This window comes from Primulina eburnea, chromosome 6, assembly GCF_022965805.1.
Source record: "Primulina eburnea isolate SZY01 chromosome 6, ASM2296580v1, whole genome shotgun sequence".
Classification (NCBI taxonomy): Eukaryota; Viridiplantae; Streptophyta; class Magnoliopsida; order Lamiales; family Gesneriaceae; genus Primulina; species Primulina eburnea.
The window spans coordinates 26,558,272-26,577,279 of NC_133106.1; the positions used below are offsets into that span (position 1 = coordinate 26,558,272).

The 19,008-nt window shown below is 34.4% G+C and overlaps 1 protein-coding gene across 2 annotated transcripts; it reads right to left on the reverse strand.

Moving 5' to 3' along the window:
• Window positions 1-1,076: 1,076 nt before the first annotated feature.
• Window positions 1,077-5,221, reverse strand: LOC140834002 (uncharacterized). Of its 2 annotated transcripts, none has more exons than XM_073198567.1 (2): window positions 4,925-5,221; window positions 1,077-4,765 (listed from the first exon to the last, which is right to left on the reverse strand). In XM_073198567.1, the coding sequence occupies exon 2, from the start codon at window positions 4,597-4,599 to the stop codon at window positions 1,324-1,326; it is 3,276 nt and encodes a 1,091-aa protein (XP_073054668.1). In that variant the 5' UTR covers window positions 4,600-4,765; window positions 4,925-5,221; the 3' UTR covers window positions 1,077-1,323. The 2 variants fall into 2 exon arrangements, with proteins under 2 accessions (XP_073054668.1, XP_073054669.1); XM_073198568.1 differs by having other exon boundaries at window positions 4,892-5,221.
• Between the last annotated feature and the right edge of the window lie 13,787 nt (window positions 5,222-19,008).

Genomic DNA, 19,008 nt, shown 5'->3' on the forward strand with positions numbered 1-19,008 from the left:
GTCTCTCTTTCTCCTGTTTCCAGAAGGTATAACTAAAAGACTTTGGATATTACAGTACAACTCTTGTAAACACCCACTTCAGAAGGACTTATACATCGGCCTACTGAAACTCTTAGTTTCTCAACTCACAAAAATGCGAAACACAAAGTTCTGAAAAGACTCTTTTCAGATTACAAACTCTTCTGAATAAATTATAAATGATGTAAAGATTGTGAAGAGTGTAAGAATCAGTATCACAAGATGATCTTCGAAAGATCAGATATTAGCTATGAAGCGTGTGCTACTTTTCTTTGTGTTGAACTTTTAAGTACTCAAAGAATTTCGAGATTTGTCTAATAAAAGATAATAGCTTTGTTCCTTGAAAGATGATAATATTATATTCTAGTGGTTGATATTTTATAAGTATTTTGGGAGTTAACTAAAACATAAACCAGAATTTTCAATGACTTTTTGTCCATTATATGTGAAAGTTGAGTAGTAGTAGTAGTAGTTTTAAGAACGTACGATTGCAGACATTTCTGGAACACCTCTAACAGAACGCAATCTTGATCTTGTCGTGTTGTTCAAGCTTACGTTGGAACCTCATTGATGTTTGCAACCTTCTAAAAATTATCGTCGCAATTTTAGATCCAATACATTGATGCTTAGATTGATTTTTTTTTTTTAAAAAGAAGTCAAATGGAGCATTTTTTGGTGTTTTAAAAATTTTAAATTATAGTTGCTATCAGGAAAAAGAAAAAAAAAACTAAATTGGAAAGTTGCAAACACTATGGAACGGATATTTTCTGTCGAATTTAAATCGAATATTATTTTGTCGAATTTCACGAAACAATCTTGGGATGTACTTAGCAATTGTACTATGGTCATTTTCACATAATTTTACAGAAGAGTTAATATTGTGTTAAGAAGAACTTTTAAAGAAGGCTTAAAAAAGCTTTAAAATATAAAATGGAAGCATTTGCACCTTTGCTCTCCTTCAAAGAAGTAAAAACAAATTTCACTCATAGCATCTACATGTAAAATTACTTCGATGAATTTATCAAAAGGTGAAAAAGTATTCCCAAAGATTTTTAAAATAACTAGATAAGAAAATTTTAGACCCAAGAATTGCACCAAAGAAAAAAGAATTGCAACAAAGAGGGTCCAAGTTCTGCAAGACCAGCAAAAGACACGGTCCAATGGGATGAATTGATCAATAGTAGATCAGTTTTCATCCGGTTTATGAATGGAGGAAAGCAGCAAAATACAGAAAAATGAACTTGGAGTTAGAATACCCTTTCAAGTACCAATACCAGTACCAGCAAAAGATAGTTCGGCCTGTGACTAAGGCGAAAAGGTGCTTTCCATCGAGGCAATTTTGTTTAAAAGACCTTTGATCTCATTCTCCAACTTGGCTCTCATCTCTGGCGAAAGATTGTCACCTGCCTTTTCCAGTGTCATTTGCATCATCTCCACATTCTTCTTTATGAACATAAGATTTGGTGCGTCGCCTCTTTGGGGTGAAGGAATCTTGATTTTATCTGCAGGTGGAAAGGGCTGTGGCAAATGTCGTTTCTTGTGATATTTGCCTGCGGTTGAAGTGACCTTTTCTGTAGTTGATTCCTTCATCTCCATAGTCGAAGCAACTGCCACTGGATGGAATTTGAAACTGATAAGTGATTCTCCGAAAGGGTTGTTTTGCTCCAATCTTCTGATTGCAAATTGAGCATCAGTAGTCCTTTCATAGAAAATCTGGACACTTGAATCATCCAGAAATCGAGTTTCTGACTCCTTCAACAACCCAAATCTAGAGAAAGTCGCAACCAACGTCTCTTTGGAAGGCAGAGGGTGTTCCAGAGCAAAGTTCAAGAGAAGCATGGCACCAAGATCTTCATTTGGACGTGATATTCTCCTCTTCTTACGAGGATGGTCACCTTCTGGAGATATACGATCTTCTACAGGTGGAATCTTTTCCAATGATGGGGAATCCAACGCTGTTCCATTCAAGTCTGGTATGACAGAAGTAACTTGACTAGTCTCCTTCTTTCTTTTCCATTTCCTGCGCTCTGGCTTCCCGTTAGAAGGTAGAAGTATCTTCTGCAGCGAGTTATGGAAAGACGAGTCTACTGCATTATGTATCAAATTTGGGGTCGATTCTGTAGCTGTATATCCTGAACTCAAAGATCGTTCTGTGCCTTTTGTGTTTTGTGTATCTTGGTGCATAGCAGATATTCCAAACGACATATTTCCAACTGAAATGCTTAAAATGTTTCCATTCAAGTCAGGTGATCTAGCAGTTGTTTCAAACCGAAGGTGCGTTGAACTTGCTTCCCCTTTCTTTTCCTCCTCCAGAGTAATATTTTTCTGGATATCAGAGTCCTGTGTTTCAAACTGAAGATGTGTTGCCCTTGCTTCCTCTGTCTTTTCCTTCTCAGGAGTTAAACTTTTCAGGATATCAGAGTCCTGTACTTCAAACTGAAGGAGCGTTGGACCTGCCTCTCCTTTCTTTTTCTTCTCCGGAGTTTTATTTTTCGGAATTTCAGCGCCCTGAGTTTCTAACTCAAGATACGTTGGACTTGCTCCCTCTTCCTCTCTCTTCTCTGCAGTTATATTTTTTGGGATATCAGAGCGCTGCGTTTCTAAGAAAAGATTTGTTGGACTACCTTCCCCTTTCTTTTTCTTCTCAGGAGTTTCATTTTTCAGGATATCAGAGCCCTCGGTTTCCAACTGAAGAAGCGTTGGACTTGCTCCCCCTTTCTTTCTCTTCTTGGGAGTTTTATTTTTCAAGATATCTTTGCCCTCGGTTTCTAACTGAAGATGCATTGGACTTGCTTCCCGTTTCTTTCTCTTCTTGGCAGTTTTACTTACAGTGGTGGTGTCACTTATGTTCGATAGATTACCAGTAGGCTCCATGCCTGCTGACAATGACACTTCCTCCTTTTTAAATTTCACATGTTTACTGCGCCCTTTTTCGTGTTGATTATCTTTTTCGGGTTCTTTTTTACTTGCAATGTCTATAACGGATTCGCCGCTGATTCCCTGATTTTTACCAGATTCTTTCACATTTCCCTTTCCTTTCTTCTGCACTTTGGCCACAGCACCAGTAGGCACTTTCTGACTCTTAAGAATCCCATGGGCCATCTCAAAATCTAAAAATGCAAATGTTCTAAAACTACAATAAAATTGCTTCAGTGAATCAGAATACTTACTTCTGCTGGGATAAAAACAACCACGAGCAAATGAATTGAGTTCGGATAGCAATTGAGCAGAACATGCAACGCTATCGTCAGCTTTACCCACTATGAAGCGCCCCTTTAATGAGTTTCTTGATCCCTTTCCTCGCAAATTCTTTCCCGTTTGTTTACTCAACGGAGTGGATTGTCCAGATCCACAGGACAGGTTCTGCGGATCATCGCTTATACTTTCTCCCCCGGTTGATGAAACTGCACCATTCTGATCACCTTCTACATAAGGATAGGATAAATACTTGCTCTTCTTCCTTTCCCTTAATTCAGATTCTTTACCAGATGAAGTTAATTTACCATCACTACGATTCTTCCTCCTCTTCCTCCCAGTTGACATTAAATCATTGTCACATTCACTTTTCTCAAATCCTTCGACACTTCCAGAAGTATTTTGGCCTTCAGTAATTGCTTTTGACTTTAATTTATCCTGGGTATTCTGGGGAGTATCACAGCTCTGCCTGAGTAACTGCAAAGGCAACTGGCAATGCCCGATAGAACAATAAAATGCTGACAGACGATTCTTGGCCACTATTAACTCAACTTTATTTGGTACAGAAGAACCACTAGCAATATTTCTGATGTATGAGCAAAAACTTACGGGTTTGAACTGAGACAGGTTAAGATCGTCAAATTTACTTATGTTATCCATTGGTCTTTGACATTTTTCAGTGTCTTCTGAAGAAAAATGGGCAGGAAGTGTGTGACTTTCTTTCAGAAAACAACGGCAGGTCATCTTTGACTTTACCTGCCGACCAATCTCACCTACGGCCTTATCCACCGAGCCAAGAAAGTTTCTCGAGTTATTTTGCCGGGACAGCTGTTCAAAGTACTCCACAAAAGGCCGCAAGTCCGAATTGGAACACCAAGTAAAATACGGATTCCCAAAATATTTGACAAGAAGAGGACCTTTTTTTTCTGCCTTTGTTGCATCCTTAGCAGCATCAGAAGAAGGATCGCATACTGCTCCCGGCCACCATGTCTGTGTCCTAGCTTTAACCCAAACCAAATCACTCACGGTAAACGAACATTCATCTTCATTCTTGAAGCTTGCCATCATAACATCATCTGACGTAGTTTCATTTTCTTTCCGTTCACTTTCTTGGTCAGATTCATGCGACCCTGTGATTAAATGTTCCCTTCTGCTGTTCAAATCATCATAACCTTCATCAATTTCGTCTAATGGACCAAAAACTTCCACAAATAAATTGATACAATTCTCGGAAACCTCTATCTTTGCCGGTGAATCTGACATGTGAGAGTTCAAGTCGGCCTTCTTATCCACGTGCTCCTCCTCGGCTTTGTCAGCCAGAATGCCATTATTACCACAAGCCTTCAGATCCCCTTCCACAGAAGAATTATCACTCAAATCACCCATCAAAACAGAGTAAGGCTTCTATAGGGTTTCAGGACAAGGGTTCTGAAGTTGGTATTTTTTTAGCCCAAAACACTCTTCCCTGGAGTTCTCATATTCTCATTTGCACGAATGTACCTAAAAGATCCAACCTTTTTCCCATTTTATCAAGCCACATTCAATTCCAGCGCTGTTAGAAAAAACATAACACAAGTCAAACTACTTCCTTTGTTAATTAATTCTTTTGCTCAGAGTATATAACACAAATCAAAGTTTAGAACAACCCAAGATCGATAAATATGATTCGTAATTAAACCTCAAAACACGAAACACAAGCAGCGTAATTTACCCGACGATAAACTCGAGAATGATTTTCCCCGCATTAAGTTACTCAACAATCTCAAGTATGTAATTTGAGATTGAGGCTTGACTTCAAGGCATCGGTCGAGAAGGACGCAGTGTTGGGCATTGATTCCATGATTAAATGATCTTGTTACTATCGGCGAGTGAATGAGAGCAATAAATCGCGAATTCAGGGTATTTCAGATAAATCGATCCCACGAAATTAGGGTTAGGCAACCTCTTCTTCTAAAGGCCACTCGTGATCAAACAAAACCTTGTAAAACTTGCTAGGTAGGTATATTCAATCTAGGAAAATCAACTACTTTGTTGCATTTGACATATAGATTTAAAATCCATTCGATTATATTTTTATGGTTAATAATGAAATAATAGATACAATTTTAAATATATAACTTACTTATTTACATACTAATCTCATCAAGTAGAATGAATTTTAATTATGTTTATTATTGAGTGAATTTGAAATCCATTATGATCCACAAAAAAGTAACATTATATAAGTATGGAAGAGTGAATTTAAAACTTATAGATTTCAAATATATTTGACAAAAACTTATGTGAAAAGGTCTCACGGATCGTATTTTGTAAGACAGATCTCTTATTTGGGTCATCCATTAAAAACATTAGTTTTTATGATAAGAATATTACTTTTTATTGTGAATATCTGTACGGTTGACATGTTTCACAGATAAAGATTCGTAAGATCGTCTCACAAGAGACATACTCAATATATTTTTGAAGTTCCAGAGAAACAAGTAAGACCAAAAATTTCAAATTCACTTCTTGCATATTTATATATCTTTCATGTTAATTAGGATGTATTCAAGTTCATGTAATAATGAAAGCATTCAAGATTTATTCTATTTCGTGTAATAAATATGTAATATATGAATTTAAGAATTCATCTGATATTTGCAATAAAACTATGATCGAAATCTATGAATTTCAAATTCTTCTTCCCAAATACAACCATACTGATTTTTATAGATTTAAAATTTTAAAGATATCTAATTTGTATTTTTATTTACTCCATAAAAATCTAATAGTGATTTTTAGAACTCTATAGAAATCTATGAATTGCCAAAATTCCAATAGATTGATTCTACATGATTCTTATGGAATTCTTGATGTACAAACGATAAAGCCATATGTACAAATATGCAAGTAAAAAACTTCTCCCTCCCAACCTAGAGATTTGCGTAGAAGTTTAATCAATCAATATTATTTTAGCCCAAACCTCACATTTTCACTCAAAGGACGGCATAGTGAAATTGAAGGCTTTCTTCTCCGATCCAAAATTTTAGGTAAGACTGGTTTATTTTTCAATAAAATATTATGTTTATGTGTGTTGTATATTTTTTGTTTCTAATTAATACCATAATATATTATTATTTGATTAACAATATTTTATTGCTTACCATTACCTACTTTCTATATATATTAGATAGTTGAGCTACCGGAGAAAAACGACACCACCCAAACAAGTTACATATCAAAATACAACAAGTTGGTTTTGAAAACAAGTTATAATGTATTTATTGTCTATCTTATGTGTATTTAAGTAACATTATTAATCAAAGATTCACAAGCAAATTATAATGTATGGATAACTCAAGAGAGCAATGAATTTTAAAGCTCATGGTTCATGCTGATAACTGAAGAGAGCAATGAATTTTAAAGCTCATGGTTGATGCTAGCCATGCGATGATGACGTGATAAGAGTGAAGTATTTAACAAAAATAACTGTAGAAAAAAAAATACTTCTTGCTCTAAACAATAAACTTAGATGGGAAAAGAGTTTTATCAAATATCAAAGTTGTTTAACGTGGTTCTGTGACGATTCATTACTTAAAATATTACTACTTTAAAAAGAGTTTTACCAAATATCAAAGTTGTTTCAAAGGATTACCACAGCCCTTAGACTAGATCTCCACTTCCTAACATAACATAATTTCCTCTAAAAAGGTTGGAGACATCCTAAGACACGTTCTTCGGCTTCCAAATCTGTAAAATAATAGACCATAAGACAAATCGCATACTCAAAAATAATAATTATTTTGTACGTCATACATACTTACGAACATCGTGAACATCGTTAGATCATCTCCGAACATGCTGCCATTACATCCTAAAATAATAACCCAAAACAGCCCCTAAAGTGCTATCGGAGACATACGACTCCCAGGTTAAATAGAATCACTTAGGAGGTACCGATCGACTCGGGTCTCATCACGCACGTAAAACACATCCAACCTACTACCCAAAGCCCTAAACTAGCCCCTAATCATGCCCGAACCTGGTACTATGCACAACGAACCATGAAAACACAAGCTGCCCAAAGAGCGACACTATGTCACTTATGTATTCTGTATGACTTCCTATCGATTCTAACTCAAACCAAGCCCAAACCAAGCCATAGACTCAACCCTTAGATATCTCTTATGCCCCTGGTTCAACCTGTTCCACCACAAGACACATGCACAGCCCTAAACCACCAAACCCGTAGGCCCTAGCCACGAGCCCTGGTCCAGCCTACCCCACCAGTCGCATGCCACCAAGCTGTGACCGTCCCTCGTGTGCGTTGCTGCGCTCTTTTCGTTTTTTGCTGCACCAGCAGCCTCTATCCCATCCCGGACCACCTAATTTCTAAAAAGACCTATAACGTAACCATATGTAGCAGCAAGCCCTATGTTCTGTCCAGCAAATCCTACGATCCAAACTTGAGAAAAATGTGGAAGTTCCTTACGTAATATAAATCGAAAACAATTTTGTAACGTTTTAGCATTCATACAATCAAACCAACGAGTTTTCATGAATAATTGTATCAAAATATAGTATATAACACGATCGATGCGTCAAAGAAAAGTTTAGACATGTCTTTGCATTATAAATGCGTGAAATACCGAAAACGAACGCGAGGGAAAACTGAGGCCTAATACAGTTTGTTACATTTTATTGCTTCAAAAGTGACTAAAATATTCAGGAAACATAGTGTGATAATCGGCTAAAGCTGCTGTAGGACGAAGAATAACAAAAATCCTCCAACCCTAGTTGAAGAATTCGGCTAAGATATGTGTGTGTGAGTTTAGTGTGTGTTCCTGGTGTGTTTGTGTGTGTGCGTGATGTGTGAGGATTTTAGGATAGATCTCTTCCTCTTATATTTAATAAAACATTAGCTAGGTGTTTAAGTGTAAGTAATCAAAGTTTTAAATCATAATTAGGTCCTCCAACTTTTGAAATTTGTCAGATTAAGAGTCCTTAATATTTTAAATTCTACCCATAAGTTAATTATTACCTAATTTAATTAATTATGACATAAAATAATTATTAAAATATTGTATTTCAAGTGAAAGTTCTAAAATTCCTTATTTTTCAAAATATGCTAATTAAATGCTTAATATACTTTTATTTCACCTGATAAATTAAACTAAGCACTTAAATGCTAAAATTCATACATCCCTAAAATGTATAATTCCTTGACTTAAAATACAATATAACTTTAAATTTTAAGCACCTTCATCATCTCCGGTCTCCTTTCTCGGTTCGACATCGAATATTATTTTGAAACTAAAACTCGAGAAAACATTTTAATTTGCATAAAGATAAAATAAATATATATGCTTTTAAAATAATTTAACACATAACATGCATCACCTAAATTATTAATTAAATAAATAAATTATTTCAATCATGCATGGGGTTTACATGTACTTTTTTTGGGCGCTACACTTGTAACGTACCGTACTTTTGAACATACTTAAAATTTGCGGAAAATAAAATTTTTTCTTAAATAATTAACCATCTCTCCAAATATACTTGTAAATAAAATGCTTGATCAATAAAATAACATAAAATAATTCGTTAAAATCAGAGTAAATGAGTTCAACATGCATAAAATTCTTTGAAACTTAAGCGGTCCTCGGGTTAGTCCTTCGCCCAGTCTGAGCCATCTCACTGGTCTCCGCCTCTCGTCTCCCCAAATTCGTCATCATCTGTATCGATCAAGTCTAGTGAGTCTAAAGACTCAACATATATAAACTGAGAATAGCAAGTAGTAAAGTAGCACATAAATATTTAACGTTGAACATACTTACATAAACATATACGTGTCATCAATTTATAAACATTTTCATAAACGTGCTTGCATCGTAAATACTAAAAAATGCATAATCATAATCATTTTGCGTAGAAATATATTTCAAACCAAGTGACCCATACATATTGTGCCTGATCAGACTAAACCACAATAATGGGCTGGTAGGGATGTCCACTGCCAAATACATAAGATGATCTTCGGTCATGCTTTACCGAGTGGATTGGTCCCTGATCATGCTTTACTGCTTCTTAATCCTTATCATAACCCTGTCATGCTTTACTGGGATGGAGAGTCCCCGAACACGTTCTCCGGCTTCCAACCCCATTCATAATTGGTCACAAGACAATTCACATACCTAAAAAGCATGAAACATTTTCTTTGCACGTCGAACATACTAACACATTATACATGCCAGCCTAAAACAAAAATTTAATTTTTTTTTCAGAAAGCTTGGCGCTGGGGCGGTAATTTTTTATCGCTTGAGCGCGCCCGTCTAGAAGGCCTGCGCTCGAGCGGCAAAATTTCGTGCCCGAGCGCTGCCTGCCGCGATTTTTTTTGAAAACCAACATTGTTGAGTAGTAACACGAGAATGATCATAAATCACTTATATTTTATCCAAAAATTACGAATTTACTGTCAAATCGAAGATATCAAAAAATAATACGTTTCATATGTTGAAAGTTTTTCCAGAAAACTGACCGAAAATTCGCAAGATTTGAAATGACAGCATATTTGGTTTTTGAGATCTAAAAATCGTTCAAAATCGTTTCAAACATTTTTACTCAAACTTTGCATAACATAAATGGGATTTTGCACAAAATATAAATCAAAATATTTACTATGACAAGATCGATGCGAACATGAATTTGCAGTCTAAATGCTCGAAGATAACGAATACCGACACGGTGGATTGCGGGAGATGATCGGGAGAAGCTTGCTACACAATTATTGCTCGAAAAAGGGACGTGAAACTCCATAAATTTGCAAGAGAAAGGGGTGGCTGCTGGGAGAAAACTCAAGAACACTAGCTATCTCTTCCAAAAAAATGAAGGCAAGGGGTGTGTTTGTGTGTTTGTGAGTGAGTCAAAGGGTTAATTAGTTTAAAACTTTACTTAGTCAAATAATTAGTGATAACATAATACTAATAACCAACAAACATGCTAAATAAAAATACTAATTGCTCACTAATTTACTAGCACCCCTAAATTTAAATAGAATACATAAGTGCTAAACTTTCAAGATATAAAATCTCCAACTATTCAAGTTAGTAATTTTTGACAAGCTTAAAATCTCAAAATCATTTAATAAATTAAGGTAGGCTTTAAAATGCTTAAATTTCATCAATCGATTAAAACTACTAATTTTCTTGACTTGAAATAAAATACCGCATTTTCATAAATCGTCTAAATCGTCATCGGCTATTTTCCCGATCCAGCATAAAATATTCGCAAGAAACACAAAACTCAAGAAAATATTCTAACGTGCATCAAATAAACATGTAATAATTTAAAATAATGCAAATCGTAAATCATGCATCGTTAAAAATCATTTTAAAAATTAAATAAGTAAATTAACAATTCAATGAATGCATAAGTTTTACGTGTACTGATTTTGGGCTCTACAACACTTCTTTCATCCTTAAATAAATTTTGCCCTCGAATTAAGGCTTACCAAACAACTTTGGGTAGCGAATTCTCATATTGGTTTCGGTCTCCCGAGTAGCTTCCTCATCGGAATGGTTCAGCCACTTGAACTTGACCAACTTGGTAACTTTGTTCCTTTGTCTCCTCTCCGATCGGTCTAGAATATGAATAGACCTTTCTCATATGAGAGGTTTGATGATAGCTGTAATGTCTCAAAGCTTACTACATGTGAAGCATTCGTCATGTACTTTGTTAGCATATGTTGGGTATAGGAACTATAATAATCTTGATTTTGATAATAACAAAACTTTTATTGTGTTTATAATATATTTACTCAAATATAAAATTATTAACTGAAGATGAAAGCTGAAACTCGAAAGCAGTCAAACTGAAAATCTCGAATTTTATCTAGGCCAAACTGGTAGTTGAAAGACCAAAATGATTGCACAAAAACAACAATCACTTGGGCATGAGCAGTTCGATATTTTTGTTAGCCTATCAGATCGGTTATCCAAATGAAATGATTCGGTATACGTTACTAAACTAAGACGATGATCTAGAAATCATATTCACAAGTCAAAGTCTGAATCGAAGTTTAAGTTGCTGATAAATGATGAAGAAAATACCGGTCCTGCGTAGGCTGAAATCAGCCAGACTGATTTCAGCATACCCCATAAATTTAGTTCAGTTGAGCAAACTAGAACTGAACAGAACCAGTTGAGCAGACCAGAATTGAACTGAGCCAGTTGTACAGACCAGAACTGAACTGGACCAGTTGACCAAATTGAACCAATTGAACAATTTAGGCTTAGGAAAATGTCCAGCAAGGCAAATTTGACCGTTGTAATTTCAGAAACAGTACAAAAAATTTCTAAATAGTCATATTTTGTGTCCAACGTATATATCATTGTTGGGGCCTATAAATATAACATTTTGAAGATCAAACAAAAACTTTTGAAAGAGATTCAAAGCATGAGCATTTATCATGAAAAAATCTACTAGTTGAGAGCACAAGCCTATATGTGAGGATACATATGAGATGTACACCGTAAAGGATAAATTCATATCACACAATCACTCACACATATACAAGAGGGTTGAACTTCAAAGATTAGTTGAGCGAGTCTTCACATAAAGACGTAAATCAATGTGTTTGTAGTTTTTGCATATGAGACATTAAACAATATGATGATTATGAGATGTCGTCTGCAATCTTGAATGCTATGAGTTTTAGTTGGGTGCTACCCTTCTAGATCGGGTTTGAACAAAGAGTTGTATGAATCAAATCTTCTAGTGAATCTTTCCCAAGGGAAGAAGGGGTGTCATAAGAGTTGTTAATCTCCGAACATCCATAAACAAATTTGTGTCAATTTATTTATTGCATTTAATTATCATTTCTAGTGTTCAAAGATGCCTTGTTGAAACACTTTATGTGTTTTTCAAATATCAAAATATTGCATATAAAGTGTTTGAGAAAATGATTCAACCAAAATATTTTTACTCATTCAACTTGCATATATTTCAAATACTTTACAAAATGTATAATCGGTTTCTACGAAGGATTATTTTGAGTGTATTCCGCTTGATTTGAAAATCAAACTTAATTTAATTCATCAGTGTTCAATTTTTCAAGAATCGAGCTATTGTAGCTTAACGATTTTCTCCCAAATCGATCCTTTCAGCATAGAAACGTGGAACACATTGTGTACTTCTGCTAGATTTGGCGGCAGTGCTACACGATAGGCTAGTGTTCCCACCTTCTTGAGGATCTCGAATAGTTCTATGAATCTCAGACTTAATTTGTCTTTCTTCACAAATCTCATAACACCCTTCATATGTGTTATCTCATACAGAAAACTCAAGGTCCCTCATTCTCTTGCAAGCGTAGCTCTTCTGACAACTCTGAGCAGTCTTCATCCTGTCCCAGATTTTGACTACTACATCCATGGTCTGCTGAACAATTTCTGAACCAAGTTCTGATTTCTTGCCAACCTCATTCTAGTGAATAGGTGATCTGCACTTCCTTCCATACAATGCCTCGTAGGGAGCCATACATATAGATGACTGAAAGCTGTTGTTATAAATGAATTCCAGTAGAGGTAACTTTGATTCCCAATTCTCATTGAAATCGATCACGCATGCACGCAGTAAATCTTCCAAAATCTGTATCACCCTCTCGGACTGACCATCTATTTGAGGATGTAATGCTATATTGAATAGCAATTTCGTCCCCATTGCGGACTGAAAGCTCTTTCAAAAGGACGACATGAACCTCGGGTCTCTGTCAGATACGATGGTAACTAGGATTCCTTGCAATATGACTATCTCTCAGATCTGCATAATGCGTCATAGAAAAGGTCGTCTTCATCGGCAAGAAGTGCGCCGACTTTGTGAGACGATAAAAAATTACCCAGATGGTATTAGATCCTTTGACTGACCTCGGCAAACCAACTACGAAATCCATAGTAACATTCTCTCATTTTCTCTCGGGGATAGGAATATGCTTGAGATTTTTTATTTTATTTGAAAAAAATAATAAGTTACAAACAAAACATTTGATTTTTTTCTTTTATTTTTTAAAAAAATCAACAATAAATTGTTTTAATCATTTATTATGTTTGAGATCTTTTTTTTCAAAAAGAAAAGAGATGAATCGATATTTTATTTGTGGTTTATTATATTTTGTTTATATATAAAGTTATATGCATTTACTATTTTAAAATCCGTGCAAACATGTCTTGTTTCAATAAAATGTAGCATAATATAAAGTACCAAATGTAGCAGATGATTTCATCTCAAGTATATCACTCCTCATCCCAAATTTTTTTAAAACACCACAAAATTCTATAAAATATCTTATAAAATGAAATAGAACCAAATAGTTTTAATTTTAATATAATTTCTAAATTATTTACAAAAAATGACTTGAGAAAAAATTTATGTATATAAACCAATCATGTGCCAATGGGTACTATTATTTTATTAAAAATTCTTATATTATTAACCATACGTCCCGTACGTCCATTCCAAAGTTTGTATCATTGATAATTTATGAAGAAAAGATTGAGAGTAAAATAAGTATGATTTTAACAAAATTATATGCAACACATACATTATTTGTGCGTATATTTGAAAACACACTCCTATCTATATATCCATCTATCTATTTATATATGCAACATAAATACACGCAGCGAGCCTATTTTGTGTTTATACATAATATATTTTGCTCTAAAGAGAGGAGAAACCAAAGGAAATCTATGAGCCATGCGTACTGGGGGCAAATGTTTTTGGTCCCCCTAGCGTGCGCGAGGAAAATGTTGAACAAAATCTGCTAGACAAGCGCGCTTGGGCGGGCAATTCCAGCCGCCCCAGCGCGAGTAAGAAGGAAAAATATTGGTTGATTTCTTTCCATTCTTTCTTGAGGCTACCTACTTAAAAAAGCCCCCTAGAAACGTTTTTAGGAAAAAAAGAGTTTTTATCAGCAGCAACCAAGGAAAAAAGAGAAAAAAAAAAGAAGAAGACATCTGGAGTTGAGGAGGTAAGCGAAAACTCGAGATTTTCACGTAGTGTTCTTTAGTTTCTTTTAGTATTTCTAGCTTGAAACCTTTATTCTAACTATTGTTTGAGATTTTTTTTAGTAGCTAAACTCATATTTTGTTTGGATTTAAGGAGATCCTATCCTGAATAGTTGTTTAAATTAATTAATCATCGGCTTTCACTTTATGCTTGATTATCTTATTGCTTTTCATTGAATTATTGAAGTCTAGCTAGCTTTGATAGTGTTTTATATTGCGAGTGAGTTCGAGAAAATAATTTGCAATAGGAATGAGTAATTTAATCCGTGGATTTACAATTTACTTAGACATATAAAATTGAATACATGTTGATAGTCATAGTCTAAAAGGTCGAAAGCTATGAGATTTCATAAATAGTGCATGCAATTCATCATTGATAAATAATTAAAGATATTTAATTATTTCATCGTGCCGAATTAGTTTAATATAACTTCAGAAATGATGTTGATTATTTAGGGAATCTTGTCTAAGACAATGAACAGTTGAGATTAATTATTGAAAATAATGAGGGGTAGTAGGTAAACCGAGATTTCTAACAAATTTATTTCCTATTTGATTTTAAATATTCATTTTACGTTATTTATTTAGCCTCTAAGCCATTTTGTAAGGTTTAGGAAATTCGAACTGCGTAACCTGACTGCATGTAATTTAGAGTTTTATTTAATTTTGTGTTTAATGATTTTTATGCATTGAACGTATGATTTTTGCATCGGTAGGTGTTTATTTCATTGTTTGTTAAGGCTTCACGCATTATGGTTTTAAGTTGCATTTCGCGTTTGAACAAGAACGAAAACTGAAGATAATTAGGAAAAAAATATTTTTATTGAACGATTACTTTTAATTATTTAATATGAGGTGTTTTAAGTGTGATTTTTGAAAATGAGCCTTGTTGGGTATTTTAACTCGTCGAGTTATATTTTTAACCGGTACACAAATTTTAGCGAATCGGGTGACTTTTTGAAGGATCAAAAAATATTTTCAAAAACGAACTTAAACAAAATATTTTTCGGGAGTGTTATTGAGCTTGATGAGTTTATTTTTTATTGCTTAATAGGCCTAAAACCTTTTTTATTTATGTAATTTTATTTAAGGCCCATTTAAGTATAATCTTTCTGCTTAAACCCTATCTAAGCAAATCCTAAACCTATTCTAAACCTAGCAGCCATCCCCTACCCTCCCAACAATAGCCTCCTCTCACATTTTCAGCAGCAAGCTGTCGGCCCTCCCTTGGCTTTCAAAGAAAATCTTCCCCCCGCCTCTCCGGTGCAAGTCCTACACGCATATCTTCAAGTTTTCGAGCACATACACGTCAAGGCATGCCATGTATATTTGTTTTCTCATCATTCTTGTTGTATATATGCTGATGTGTGTGCCGTGTATGAAGAATGCATAGACTTTGCATGTTAAATCATTTTTGTTTCGGTTTGTCATGAAATACGCATGTCTTTGCATATATCTCACGTTTCATTTGCTTTGGTGCAAGGCGCTGATAGATGTAGTGTTGTAGGGGATGTATCACGTGCAAATCGAGGATATCTAGGGCTGAGAGCTGATCGAAACATGGCTGGTTTAAGGGTTTGAGCGTTTGGGCCGTGTAGGGCATGAAATGGCTAGATCGAGAGTTAGTTCGGGTTGTAGCGATGCAAGGGTGGTTCCAATTTGTGGACCAGGATCTGATGGGTCCAAGACATGGCTTGGGATAGCTAAAGCATAGCTGCATGTGGGCTAGGGGACAAATCGCGGGGGAATGAGGGCTTTGGCTCAGGTTGCATTTGTTCGAGGAAAACTGCACTGTGCGCAGGCATGCGGGCTAAGGGTCGGGTTAGGTAGGTCCAGGAAGTGTTCCAAAGCTTGGTCATGGTCCTAGGGTGGTCCAGTTAGGGGCTGGTCCAGTCTAGAGTTGAGTTAGGGTCGAATATATAGAACCAAGGTGCACTAGGGTTTCGGTCATTCTTAGTGCAGGAAATTTCAGTAAGTATCAGGGGGTTTTTGAATGTTCTAAATGGTGTGAAATGGGTTGTAAGGGGTATGGTTAAGTATTATTAAGTCACTGTTTAAGTTGGAAAAAATTGGTTAGGTTTCGGGTTGATTCGGGTTAAAATCGGGATCCAGTCCAAGTTTTAAAACGAATCGTATAAGTTTGAAACAGGCTTGAGTTTACGTTTAAGAAATGTTGATTAATATGTTTTGAGGGGTTTTAAGGAGTTTGGTAGGATTCGGGTCGAAAATTTGAGGTCCAGGGATAAAATGGTCAATAGGTTATCCAGGGGCAAAATGGTCTTTTTGCACCCGGATCGAGTTTTTAGTCATGCAACGCCATAAACACGATTTTACATGTTTTAAATCTTTATGTTATCACGAATATGACTTTTATATAAATATGAAAAATACGTTGCATGCTTGATTTTAAGGAAAATTTATGTATATGTATGATTTTATTTAGTGATAAATATGATGACATGTTTTGAAGGATGAGAGTTGGTTGTGACTAATACGATGATACGATGATATGATGATATGATGATATGTAAGGCCAAAGCTCAGTTGATCGATGAGAGTGTCGCTGATGTCCCCGCCGCATGGTACCATGGTTATACGTAGATGGATCCATCGCCTAATACGATGATACGAAAGTCACAACTAATTAACGAAATTCAAATTAAGGAAACGAACATGTATATGTTGATATGATGAGATACATTATGAAATTGTTTATGCTTCGACATGTTATGATTATGCATACGATTTTGTAAGATTGTGAAATGTATTTTTATTGCACTACTTTTCACTGTTGCATGTTATGTATATATACTTGCTATAACATTACATATGTGTTAAATCTTTAGACTCATTAGGTATGAATGATGAATATGAGCATTTTGATCAGGAGACTGGAGGTGCCGAAGACTGAGTAGACGGAGTTGGATGTGCACACGCGAACCTGAGGACCGTATTTTTCGCACATCATGGTTTGAGTTAGGAGTGGAAGGATATTTTTATATTCGTTAATTTTTACTATGTTGATGGTTGTCTGGATTTTTACTCGTTTCATAATTTTTTTTATTCTTAACGTAAGTCTAGGGTTGACGATTTGGCTTTTTTTAAACTGTAGTATTTTCATCTGTCATTTGATTACATTTATTTTAAAATGTGAAATTTTTTCAGCTACTATTGCAGGCATACTTAAAGATATAATTTTAGAAAAATGAGCTTTAAAAAAATTTAGTAGCATTTTAAGTAATAGACGTTTCACATTTAGTTAATTACATTCTAGTAGTTAACAAAGTATTTTAAATTATCGTTTGCTAAAGAACCTGTAAGTGAAATAATATTCGTATAATAGAGGCCCAATAGAACGATATATATATATATTTTTATACATTATACTATAACTTGTATCGTACATTTACGATCACATTGAGCTTGAACTTTTTAATTATTTTTACTAGAGATTCTTAGTGTAAGAAAAGCTCGATCAAATAGCCAACGAGAGACTTTTCTTTATATCACCGAACAAGAGTTTTTACGGTACATAATGCAAAAGAAAATTAATCAGAATGAATAATGTCTTCTTATCACATGCTTTACATATATACTACAGTTACACTTAACAGGTCATGATATATTTTTTATCTAATACCAGATACACCATCCAAAATCTCATTCAAGTATATCGAGATGAAATCTTCCACTATATTTTGATGTTTCAAATCGTCCTACACTTTGCCGAAACAAATTTCGTTTGCACGAATTTTTAAAAATTAAATGCACAAAATATGATATAAACAAAATAATAAGTCACAGATGAAACATTTGATTCTTTTTTGTTTTTTTAATCGACAATAAATTGTTTTAATCATTTATTGTCCAATGAGAAAACAGATTAATCTAATATTTTATTTGTGGTTTATTTTATTTTGTTTATATGTAAAGTTATATGCATTTAATTAAAGTTCGTGCAAACAAATCTTGTTTGAACAAAGTGTAGCATAATTTAAAGCATTAAGTGTAGCAGATGATTTCATCTCAAGTATATCTCCTCGTCCCGAATTTTTTTAAAACACCACAAAATTTTATAAAAATCTTATAAAATGAAATAGAATCAAATATTTTTAAATTATTTACACAAAATGACTTGAAAAAAAAAATTATGTATATAAATCAATCATGTGCCAATGGGTACTATTATTTTATTAAAAATGCTTACTTTGTTAACCATATGTCCCGTCCATTCCAAAGTTTGTATCATTGATAATTTTTTTAAGAAAATATTGAGAGTAAAATAAGTATGATTTTAGCACAATAATATGCACCACATATATTATATGTGTGTATATTTGAAAACACACACTCCTATCTATCTATGCATGCAACATAAGCGAGCCTATTTTGTTTTTATACATAATATATTTTTATTTTTTAAATTGTTGGTTTACTTTGGATTTTTTTACAAAATAAATTTTTTAAATTTAAGATTTCTTGTAATTAAAATGATGGGCTGGTCGAGAAAAAGTGGGAAAGAAATAATGAAATACCAAAATTGAAAAAAGGATGGTCTGATTGGCTGAACCAAAAACTATTAGTTTAACTGTATAAGCTTCTCATGTTCATATATTTCAAGCTATCAACTTGAACCTTGATTCAAACCGAATTAGAGCGAAGCCAACTCGGGGTCTAAAAATTTTGGTTCCTTTATATCCATAATCACACCCACTACAAGAAATTATAAACAAAATGTAAAATGCTACTTAAA